Consider the following 12,883-nt stretch of genomic DNA (forward strand, 5'->3'; position numbering starts at 1 on the left):
GAGCATCAGCTGTTCCGGATGACTGTGGGATCATGCTCTCCGTAGCCGACGTGAGTAAGACCTTTAAACAGGTCAACATTCACAAGGCTGCGGGGCAAGACGGATTACCAGGACGTGTGCTGAACTGGCAGGTGTCTTCACTGACATTTTCAACATGCCCCTGATTGAGTCTGTAATACCAACATGTTTCAAGCAGAACACCATAGACCCTGTGCCCAAGAACACGAAGGCAACCTGCCTAAATAACTACAGACCCGTAGCACTCACGTCCGTAGCCATGAAGTGCTTTGAAAGGCTGGTAATGGCTCACATCAACACCATTATCCCAGAAACCCTAGACCCACTCCAATTTCCATACCGCCAAAACAGATCTACAGATTATGCAATCTCTATTGCACTCCACACTACCCTTTCCCACCTGGACAAAAAGAACATCTACATGAGAATGCTATTTATTGACTACAGCTCAGCGTTCAACACCATAGTACCCTCAAAGCTCATCCCTAAGCTAAGGATCCTGGGACTAAACACCTCCCTCTGCAACTGGATCCTGGACCTCCTGACGGGCCGCCCCCAGGTGGTGAGGGTAAGTAGCAACACACGTTGCCACGCTGATCCTCAACACTGGAGCCCCTTAGGGGTGCGTGCTAAGTCCCCTCCTGTACTCCCTGTTCACGCACGTCTGTGTGGCCAGGCACGACTCCAACACCATCATTAAGTTTGCAGATGACACAACAGTGGTAGGCCTGATCACCGACAATGATGAGACAGCCTATAGGGAGGAGGTCAGAGACCTGGCCGGGTGGTGTCAGAATAACAACCTATCCCTCAACGTAATCAAGACAAAGGATATGATTGTGGACTACAGGAAAAGGAGGACCGAGCACGTCCCCATTCTCATCGACGAGGCTGTAGTGGAGCAGGTTGAGAGCTTCATGTTCCTTGGTGTCCACATCACCAACAAACTAGAATGGTCCAAAAATACCAAGACAGTTGTGAAGAGGGCATGACAATGCCTATTCCCCCTCAGGAAACTAAAAAGATTTGGCATTGGTCCTCAGATCCTCAAAAGGTTCTACAGCTGCAACATCGAGAGCATCCAGACTGGTTGCATCACTGCCTGCTAAGGCATTTGCTCGGCCTCCGACCGCAAGGCACTACAGAGGGTAGTGCGTACAGCCCAGTACATCACTGGGAATAAGCTGACTACCATCCAGGACCTCTACCCCAGGTGGTGTCAGAGGAAGGCCCTAAAAACTGTCAAAGACCCCAGCCACCCCAGTCATAGACTGTTCTCTCTACTACCGCATGGCAAGCGATACTGGAGTGCCAAGTCTCGGACCAAAAGGCTTCTCAACAGCTTTTACCCCCCCCAAGCCATAATACTCCTGAACAGGCAAAAACCGAACAATTTGCATTGTCCCGCACCTCCAACCCCTCTTTTACATGGCTGCTACTCATCATATATGCATAGTCACTTTAACAATGCATTCATGTACATACTACCTCAATTAGCCGGACTAACTGGTGCCTGTATATAGCCTCTCTACTGTTATAGTCTCGCTACTGTTATAGTCTCGCTACTGTTATAGTCTCGCTACTGTATATAGTCTCACTACTGTCATAGTCTCGCTACTGTTATAGTCTCGCTACTGTATATAGTCTCGCTACTGTATATAGCCTCTCTACTGTATATAGCCTCTCTACTGTATAGAGCCTCTCTACTGTATATAGTCTCGCTACTGTATATAGCCTCTACTGTATATAGCCTCTCTACTGTATAGAGCCTCTCTACTGTATATAGTCTCGCTACTGTACATAGCCTCTCTACTGTATATAGCCTCTCTACTGTATATAGCATCTCTACTGTATATAGCATCTCTACTGTATATAGCTTCTCTACTGTATATAGCATCTCTACTGTTATTTTCACTGTCTTTTTACTGTTGTTTTGTTTCTTTACTTATCTATTGTTCACCTAATACTATTTTTTACTTAAAAATTGCACTGTTGGTTAGTGCTTGTAAGTAAGCATTTCACTGTTGTATTCGGCACACGTGCCAAATAAACTTTCATTTGATTTGACATACAGTACCGAGGCTACGTCCCAAATGGCACCGTATTCCCCACATAGCAGTGTTTTTCATCAACAAATAACCATGATGTAAAATACTCGTCGACAACCTGTTTTTCCTGAATAAAACTATGACGATAATGAGACAAGATGGGGAAAAAAAATCATAACTATTACAAATTACTTTTAATTTTATTCTATGAAAAACTGACGGGACGAAAATTCCACGGGAGACTAATGAATATTTAATTTGACATGAAGTTATTTTCATCTGTTTTGTCCAATCCTACGCATGTATGCAAAATGCAATTGAATACAATCCTCTCATCAAGCTGTCCGCTCGAGAGAAAGCTTTTCACTGTGCCTGTAATCTGGTTCAGGTTATTAATCAAACTACCAGGGTGTTTACAAACACTACAGGAAAAAGATAATCCACATGTATTGATCACATAAAAATAAAATAAAATGTTTACCTTTATTTAATTAGTCAGGTACTGTACTAATACTGTATGTTGTTCTAAAGTTGTATCTGTACCCATTGGATGCAGTGATCACAATATAGTGGCTATATACAGGAAAGACAAAGTTCCAAAAGTTGGGCCTAAAATAGTGTATAAGAGATCATACAAAAGATTTTGTGGATGATGTTAAAAAAAAATATATATATATATATTTTACCTCCTTTTGGATCTTGTCTCATCGCTGCAACTCCCCAACGGGCTACCCTGCCTGTGACTAATATGTCTGTGACTAAAACTAAACTAACCTTGTCCAGAGTTTAAGTCGACTGATGAAAACTAAAGCTAACGAAGGATGAAATGTATAAAATGTGACTAAGACTAAAAAGTATTGTAACACTAAAACGAAATCTAAAATAGCTGCCAAAATTAAAACTTCTACCATTTGCACTTCTTTTAACCAGGGCCCATAGGACTCTACTTTTAACCAGGGCCCATATGACTCTACATTTAACCAGGGCCCATAGGACTCTATTTTTGACCAGGGCCCATAGGATTCTACTTTTAACCAGGGCCCATAGGACTCTACTTTTGACCTGGGCCCAGAGGACAACTTTTAACCAGGGCCCAGAGGACAACTTTTAACCAGGGCCCATAGGACTCTACTTTTGACCAGGGCCCATAGGACTCTACTTTTGACCAGGGTCCAAAGGACTCTACGTTTGACCTGGGCCCATAGGACTCTACTTTTAACCAGGGCCCAGAGGACAACTTTTAACCAGAGCCCATAGGACTCTACTTTTAACCAGGGCCCATAGGACTCTACTTTTGACCAGGGCTCATAGGACTCTACTTTTGACCAGGGCCCATAGGACTCTACTTTTAACCAGGGTCCATAGGACTCTACTTTTGACCAGGGTCCATAGGACTCTACGTTTGACCTGGGCCCATAGGACTCTACTTTTGACCAGGGCCCATAGGACTCTACATTTGACCTGGGCCCATAGGACTCTACTTTTGACCAGGGCCCAGAGGACAACTTTTAACCAGGGCCCATAGGACTCTACGTTTGACCTGGGCCCAGAGGACAACTTTTAACCAGGGCCCATAGGACTATTTTTGACCAGGGCCCATAGGATTCTACTTTTAACCAGGGCCCATAGGACTCTACTTTTGACCAGGGTCCAAAGGACTCTACGTTTGACCTGGGCCCATATGATTCTACTTTTAACCAGGGCCCAGAGGACAACTTTTAACCAGGGCCCATAGGACTCTACTTTTAACCAGGGCCCATAGGACTCTACTTTTAACCAGGGCCCATAGGACTCTACTTTTAACCAGGGCCCATAGGACTCTACTTTTAACCAGGGTCCATAGGACTCTACTTTTGACCAGGGCCCATAGGACTCTACGTTTTACCTGGGCCCATAGGACTCTACTTTTAACCAGGGCCCATAGGACTCAACTTTTAACCAGGGCCCATAGGACTCTACTTTTAACCAGGGCCCATATGACTCTACTTTTAACCAGGGTCCATAGGACTCTACGTTTAGTTATTGCCATGCTTGGCAGCCTGAAGTCGTTCAGACAATGATTGTAAATACAATGCTTTCTTCAACTCCAGTCTATTCATTGTCAGACAGACTGGTCAACCTTTTCTCATTAGACAGTCAATAGGAGTAGTTAGCTTGACGTTCATTATCCTGAAATGTACGCACCCGTGCAAAACGATCCATAGCAGTAATTCTGGTTAGAATGCACAGTCTCATTCTACAGTTGGGCATTCCAATTCCGTTCAGTGGGAGTAGTTAGTTTGGCACGAATAAGAGTTTGTCTGCTTCCCAAATGGCATCCTATACCCTACGGTCCCTGGTCAAAAGTAGTGCACTATGTAGGGAATAGGGTGCCATTTGAGATGGAGACTTTGCATAGCTGGACATTCCCCAGAGTGTATTTTTGTTAGTCTACAGGAACATGTGACATTAAACTGAGCAGATTAAAACTGGTCTTTGATTACCGTCCCCCCACAAGTTCAAAACTCTACTACTCAGATCAAACGAGGAAGAGAGAACAGAGGAGGAGGAGGAGCATCTAGATTAGTTGTGGTTAAAGGGAGGGAGGGGTGGAGAGCAGAAGAAGGGTAAACAGTACAACCATGCCAGACACTCTCTCTGTACTATACTGGTGCCACTGTATGAAAACTACATGGCATTGTGCAGTTAGAACTCTCTTGTAATTCACTAATTCAAATTCTAATTTACTAATTCTAATTCTAATTTACTCATTCTAATTCTAATTTACTCATTCTAATTTACTAATTCTAATTCTAATTTAGTCATTCTAATTCTAATTTACTCGTTCTAATTCTAATTGACTAATTTACTAATTCTAATTGACTAATTCTAATTCTAATTTAGTCATTCTAATTCTAATTTACTAATTTACTAATTCTAATTGACTAATTTACTAATTCTAATTTACTAATTCTAATTCTAATTTAGTCATTCTAATTCTAATTGACTAATTGACTAATTCTAATTTACTAATTTACTAATTCTAATTTACTAATTCTAATTCTAATTTAGTCATTCTAATTCTAATTCTAATTGACTAATTCTATGACGCAAAGGTTTATGGAACTCCAGTTCTAGAGATACTATATAGGTTATAATTTTCATATAATCAGAAAACAGAACATTTTGAAGAGGACTTCAAGTTAAGATATTCTCTCCCTCATTGTACAATATAGTGCTGCCTGCAGCATGGTAACAATAGTAGTAGCCAATCTATTGGCGTTTCAATGATAACAACAAAAATATATATATGTTTCATTGAGATAAGTAGTGCATCATGACTACTTATGTCGTCATCACTACTGTATCTTGTTGAACTGTAGTCAATCCTGTAGCCTACAGACAAAATAGGACTATCCCTTGTCAACATCTTCTGGTTGGGTAACTTCTAAGCCATTCATCCCCAAAACTAGATGTACTAAATGATACGTTCTCGGAAACGTATTTGAAGAAAAAAAAAAAAGAGGTTGATTTTTAGGGAGGAACTGCAAAGTGGACAGAGGTAAGGGGGAGTCTGAGAAGAAACCGACAGAGAGAGAAAAGAGTGAGTGGAAAGAGCGAGGGGAGAGAGAGCGATTGAGTGTGTGAGAGAGAGAGAGGGGGCTTAAGCATGAGAGGAGAGGAGTGAGGATGGATCAAACGCGCACTATCCTCGCATGACAATGATGACGACCACTTTATACTCCAAGACGTAATATTATTTTTTCACTTCACGTTTCAGGATAACGGTACACAACAACCGCAAACTTTATGAAATGCAGTGACTTGACGAGAAAGTAACGGTTCTCCTCACCAAAACTACATCAAACTCTTCAAATACCAACGTATATTAAAACAAATATATATGTGTATAGTGTTACCTTCATTGTTTCACAACTCATTTATCGTGCTTCATAACCCCCCGCGTAACTTTTTTGGATGGTTTTGGGACAGATGACAGAGAGATGACGGACTTATTTTGAAAAACTGCTCAATATATCTTTGAATCCCAAAATGGAATCGTCGCTTATGTACCTGTTTTTATCGTTGACGTTACCTGGAGTCATTTGGCGTGCGTCTTCGAATCCCTCGCTGAACAATCTCCAACCCGCTCTGAGCCAATCCAGTTCAAATGGGGGGAGAGTAGCGAGCAGGCACAGGTAACGTATACTTTATTATCCCATAATAACCAGTCACTATTGATGATACTTGCAATATGAGTCTACAGAAGTAACAGAACTGTTGAACGGTATACAATTTTCACCACTTTATCCGGAGTGCGCAATAAAGTTTCCTAGTATCGCCAAGCCTCCTGATCTCCGGAGCTAACATATTTACTCGCTACATATATGGAAATAGGAGGCATTTAAGGCTTTTAGTTTTCAGTATCTTTGAGAAACATTGTGCAATCCCCTAAATGCATAGGATATAGGATACTGTTCCCTCCAACACAGTCCAGTGATACTGTACTACAGTACAGGCAGTAATTGAGAAACAATCAGGAAGGGGAAAGGGGGGATACCAAGTCAGTTGTACAACTGAATGCATTCAACTAATTGACATCCACGTCTTCAGCATCCAGTGGAACAGTGGGTTTAACTTCCTTGCTCAGAGGAAGAATGATATATATATATTTTTTTACATTGTCAGCTCTGGGACTCGATCCAGTAACCTTTTGGGTTACTGGCCCAACGCTCTAACCACTAGGCTACCTGCCACCCCTGAAACAGTAGTTGGTGCTTTATAACATTATTTGGGAAACGTCAGTCTGTAGTGTGTGGCCTATAATCATATCTTACAGTTGATGACAATGTAATGGGAGTCCTATTTGAAGCTAAGCCGCCAACAGGGAAGCAACATGTGCAGTAGTATGACTCCCCTGATCCTACTGACAGCATGGCTATTATTGTCATGCCTGTAATGGAGCTGAGCTTTAGGGGACCCTGTGGAGGCAACCTCACCCCGAGTACCCTTAAAATGAAATGAGGAGCGTGTGTGAAAGAGAGAGAGAGAGGCAGGGAGAGATAGAGGCAGAGAGAGAGAGAGAGAGCGAGAGAGACGCAGAGAGAGGGAGAGAGAGAGAGAGACGCAGAGAGAGAGAGACGCAGAGAGAGAGAGAGAGAGAGAGAGAGAGAGAGAGAGAGAGAGAGAGAGAGAGAGAGAGAGAGAGAGAGAGAGAGAGAGAGAGAGAGAGAGAGAGAGAGAGAGAGAGAGAGAGAGAGAGAGAGAGAGAGAGAGAGAGAGAAGGGTCTGATCTCTATACAAAACACTCTGTTAGGGTCTGACCTCTATATAAACCACTCTGTTAGGGTCTGACCTCTTCTCTATATAAACCACTGTTAGGCTCTGATCTCTATATAAAACACTGTTAGACTCTGATCTCTATATAAACCACTGTTAGGGTCTGAAGGGTCTGATCTCTATATAAACCACTGGTCGGCTCTGACCTCTATATAAACCACTGCTAGGGTCTGAAGGGTCTGATCACCTCCCTTTAATACACTCTGCTACTGGGTACTGTAAACGGGTCTGACCACCTCCCTTTATTAATACACTCTGCTACTGGGTACTGTAAACGGGTCTGACCACCTCCCTTTAATACACTCTGCTACTGCATACTGTAAACGGGTCTGACCACCTCCCTTTATTAATACACTCTGCTACTGGGTACTGTAAACGGGTCTGACCACCTCCCTTTATTAATACACTCTGTTACTGGGTACTGTAAACGGGTCTGACCACCTCCCTTTAATACACTCTGCTACTGGGTACTGTAAACTGGTCTGACCACCTCCCTTTATTAATACACTCTGCTACTGGGTACTGTAAACGGGTCTGACCACCTCCCTTTAATACACTCTGCTACTGGGTACTGTAAACGGGTCTGACCACCTCCCTTTATTAATACACTCTGCTACTGGGTACTGTAAACGGGTCTGACCACCTCCCTTTATTAATACACTCTGCTACTGGGTACTGTAAACGGGTCTGACCACCTCCCTTTAATAAACTCTGCTACTGGGTACTGTAATACTGTACTCCGTCACATAGTCAGTCAGTGTTGCTCGGTGGGATGGAGGCCAGACAATCCGACTCAAACGTCTTTAACTGCACTCCCTGGTGAAAATCACTGGACTGAGAAGAGAGAAGAGTAGCTACCCAGAACCCAAGGGCTCTGTCCCAACTGGCACACCCTCCCTTTATAGTGGCATACTTTTAACCCAGAGCCCTGGTCAAAAGTAGTGTACTTAGACAGGGAATAGGGTGTAATTTAAGACGTAGCCCCAGGGCTGCTACTGCGTTAGAGGAAGGAATGTTGTTGGCCCTTTGTGCTACCGCTTAGACATCTGTTTGAACTCTGAGATGTGTTTTGACAGATGTGTGAAGTATTCCATAAGTACAGATTTATTACAAACGTATGACTCATGATCTCAGGGCTCTTCTACTCGCCCGTCAGTTTATTTAGATAACAGTTAGTTAGATTTCATCTTGACTTATGAGGATGACTGTGTCATATACAGTACCAGTCAGAAGTTTGGACACAGCTAGGGTTTTTCTTAATTTTTTTTCCTTCTATTTTCTACATTGTAGAATAATAGTGAAGACATCAAAACTATGAAATAACACATATGGAATCATGTAGTAACCCCAAAAACGTGTTAAAAAGTGATTCTTCAAAGTAGCCACCCTTTTCCTTGATGACAGCTTTGCACACTCTTGGCATTCTCTTAACCAGCTTGACCTCAAATGCTTTTCCAACAGTCTGGAAGGAGTTCCCACATATGCTGAGCACTTGTTGGCTGCTTTTCCTTCACTCTATGGTCCAACTCATCCCAAACCATCTCAATTGGGTTGAGGTCGGGTTATTGTGGAGGCCAGGTCATCTGATGCAGCACTCCATCACCCTCCATCTTGGTTGAGTAGCCCTTACACAGCCTGGAGGTGTGTTGGGTCATTGTCCTGTTGAAAAACAAATGATAGTGGACTAAGCGCAAACCAGATGGTTTTGCGTATCGCTGCAGAATGCCGTGGTAGCCATGCTGGTTAAGTGTGCCTTGAATTCTAAATAAATAACCGACAGTGTCACCAGCAAAGCACCCCCACACCCTCACACCTCCTCCTCCATGCTTCACGGTGGGAACCACACATGCAGAGATCATCCGTTCACCTACTCTGCGTCTCACAAAGACACGGCGGTTGGAACCAAAATTCTCAAATTTGTACTCATCAGACCAAAAGGACAGATTTCTACCGGTCTAATGTCCGTTGCTCGTGTTTCTTGGCCCAAGCAAGTCTCTTCTTCTTAGTGTCCTTTAGTTGTGGTTTCTTTGCACCAATTCAATCATGAAGGCCTGAGTCACGCAGTCTCCTCTGAACCGTTGATGTTGAAATGTGTCTGTTACTTGAACTCTGTGAAGCATTAATTTGGGCTGCAATTTCTGAGGCTGGTAACTCTAATGAACTTATCCTCTGCAGCAGAGGTAACTCTGGGTCTTCCTTTCCTGTAGCGGTCCTCGTGAGAGCCAGTTTCATCATAGCGCTTGATGGTTTTTGCGACTGAACTTGAAGAAACTTTCAAAGTTCTTAACATTTTACGGATTGACTGACCTTCATGTCTTAAAGTAATGATGGACTGTCGTTTCTCTTTGCTTATTTGTTCTTGCCATAATATGGACTTGGTATTTTACCCAAAAATTCTGTATACCAACCCTACCTTGTCACAACATAACTGATTGCGCTAACGCATTAACTTTTAACAAGGCACACCTGTTAATTGAAATGCATTCCAGGTGACTACCTCATGAAGCTGGTTGAGAGAATGCCAAGAGTGTGCAAAGCTGTCATCAAGGCAAAGGGTGGCTACTTTGAAGAATCTCAAATATAAAATATATTTAGATTTGTTTAATACTTTTTTTGGTTACTACATGATTCCATGTGTTATTTAATTTATTTACCTTTATTTTACTAGACAAGTCAGTTAATAACAAATTATTATTTTCAATGACGGCCTACCCCGGCAAAACCCTCACCCAGACGACGCTGGGCCAATTGTGCACCGCCCTATGGGACTCCTAATCACGGCCGGTTGTGATACAGCCTGAAATCGAACCAGGGTCTGTAGTGACGCCTCAAGCACTGAGATGCAGGGCCTTAGAACGCTGAGCCACTTTTTATTTTAAATTTATTTGTTTTACACTTTTTTTGGTTACTACATGATTCCATAAAATGTGTTATTTCATAGTTTTGATGTCTTCACTATTATTCTACAATGTAGAAAATAGTTCAAATAAAGAAAAACCCTTGAATGAGTAGATGTGTCCAAACTTTTGACTGGTACTGTATGATGTTAATTCTTGAAGTTAATTGGTATTTGGTATTTTGGTATTTTATTTTATATTCTCATTGCCTTTTGCAAAAGCAGCAGCTACTCTTCCTGGGGTCCACACAAAACATGAAACACAGAACACAGAACACAAAACACAAAACACAAAACACAGAACACAGAACACAGAACACAGAACATGAAACACAATATAGAACACAGAACACAGAACAAAGAACACAGAACATGAAACACAATACAGAACACAGAACACAGAACATGAAACACAATACAGAACACAGAACACAAAACATGAAACACAATTGAAATAGTGAATTCAATTTATAATGAATTTTTTATATTTTGTCCTCTGAGAGACCTATGCTCATCCACGATTATAAAGAGAAATCGGCTGTTTTTTTTTCAAGAGCCTAAAATATAAATACACCTCCATACAAGGCTACATACAATTCAGCCCAAAAACCTCTGTCCGCATTGATGTAAGGTGTATAAAAATAATGTCAGCAAACTTTGCTATCATACACACATTGTATATTTTAGCTAACACTCCGGCTAAACAGTGAGGGAGATTTTGGACGGAAGCTGCTGTCCCTAACTGTCTGAGGGAGGCCAGAGACATTAGAGAGAGAAGGAGGGAGGGAGGGAGGGAGGGAGGGAGGGAGGGAGAGAGAGGGGGAGCGAGAGGAGAGAGAGAGAGAGAGAGAGAGAGGGAGAGAGAGGGAGAGAGAGGGGGAGAGAGAGAGAGGGGGAGCGAGAGGGAGCGAGAGAGAGAGAGAGAGAGATAGAGATGGAGAGAGAGAGGGAGAGAGAGGGGGAGCGAGAGGGAGCGAGAGAGAGAGAGAGAGTGTGTGTTTGTAAGAGAGAGCAAGCTCGAGTGGGGGAGGGAGAGAGAGAGGGAGAGAGAGGGGGGGAGAGAGAGAGAGAGAGAGAGAGAGAGAAGGAGAGAGGGAGAGAGGGGGGGGGAGCGAGAGGGAGCGAGAGAGAGAGAGAGAGAGAGAGGGAGAGAGAGGGGGAGAGAGAGAGAGAGAGAGAGAGAGATCGGGAGCGAGAGGGAGAGAGAGGGGGAGCGAGAGAGAGAGAGAGAGAGAGGGAGAGAGAGGGGGAGAGAGAGAGAGAGCGAGAGAGAGAGAGAGAGAAAGGAGAGAGAGAGAGAGAGAGGATCCAGATTGCAGGGTATTAGACCAAAGTTCTCAATTGGTACAAAATATATTGAGTACTGCACACACTATAATGACTTAGGTTTAAAAATAAGCTCAACTGGACACCTTAATGATGCAGTCAATGAACTGACAGAGAAAGCACGCAGGGCATTCTACGCCATTAAAAAACAAATTCAAATTGAAATACCTATTACAATTTGGCTAAAACTAATTTAATGTGTAATTGAACCAATTGCACTTTATGGCAGCGAGGTGTGGGGTCCACTTGCAAAACAAGATTTCACCCAATGGGACAAACACCCCTTTGAAACTCTGCATGCAGAGTTCTGTAAGATTCTCCTTCATGTCCTAAGGAAACTCCAAACAATGCATGAAGGGCATATTTCACAAACCTGTTCTACTAACACACTGAAGCCTCAGGACCAGAACATCCAATCAATCAGAATAAACCAAATTACAACACGGTCAAAACCAAACTGCATTACTTATTGGGAAACACAAAATCGACAGTACACCGTGGCTAAATATTTGAACATGGTTACTGATCAAAACCTTAGAAAAACCTTGACCAAGTACAGGCTCAGTGAGCACAGCCTTACCATGTTCCCTTACATTGAGAAGGGTAGACACAGGAAAACCTGGCTCCCTGTAGAGGAAAGGCTGTGCAACCACAGCACAACAGCAGAACCTGTCTCCCTGTAGAGGAAAGGCTGTGCAACCACAGCACAACAGCAGAACCTGAGACAGAGCTGCATTTCCTGACAAAATGTAAAAAATATTAAACAATTAGAGAGTCTCATTAACCCAAATTTGAAACGCTCTCTGATGAGGATAGGCTACCCTTCCTGCTGGGGGAGGACGCAGACACACAGACAGACAGACAGACAGACAGACAGACAGACAGACAGATGAAGAGAGAGAGAGAGATGGAGCTGGAGAGAAAGAGGGGCAGAGATGCTTGCAAGGTATTTTGAGAGTGAGCCCCTGCTGATCTTTACAAGGACACCAAGGCCTGACCAAGCCATGACCTCTAGGTCATAGTTCAAAGATCATCTCCTCTCTTCTAAATTCATTGAATTCCTCTTGGACACAGTGCAACCCCCTTGAAGTCTAAACTAAGATCAAGATTGAGTCCCAAATGAGAAACCTATTCCCCGCACGGTGCACTACTTTGGACCAGTCTCATAGTAAAAGTAGTGCACTAAATAGGGAACAGAGTGCCATTGGGGAGGCATCCCCATGGCCTACAGAAGGATTGACATTCCTCTGCACTCATCTCTTTGTTGTAGCATTAC

At 43.0% G+C, this 12,883-nt stretch overlaps 1 protein-coding gene across 1 annotated transcript in view; it reads left to right on the plus strand.

The window, feature by feature from the left end:
• Nucleotides 1-5,603: 5,603 nt before the first annotated feature.
• LOC139414897 (elastin microfibril interfacer 1a) overlaps nucleotides 5,604-12,883 on the plus strand; it is a 51,880-nt gene continuing 44,600 nt past the window's right edge. The window contains exon 1 of the mRNA XM_071162503.1: nucleotides 5,604-6,244. Within this exon, the coding sequence (XP_071018604.1) occupies nucleotides 6,099-6,244 (146 nt within the window). The 5' untranslated portion in view covers nucleotides 5,604-6,098. The remainder of the gene's footprint in view (nucleotides 6,245-12,883) is intronic.

Source organism: Oncorhynchus clarkii, chromosome 8 (genome assembly GCF_045791955.1).
Source record: "Oncorhynchus clarkii lewisi isolate Uvic-CL-2024 chromosome 8, UVic_Ocla_1.0, whole genome shotgun sequence".
Taxonomy (NCBI): domain Eukaryota; kingdom Metazoa; phylum Chordata; class Actinopteri; order Salmoniformes; family Salmonidae; genus Oncorhynchus; species Oncorhynchus clarkii.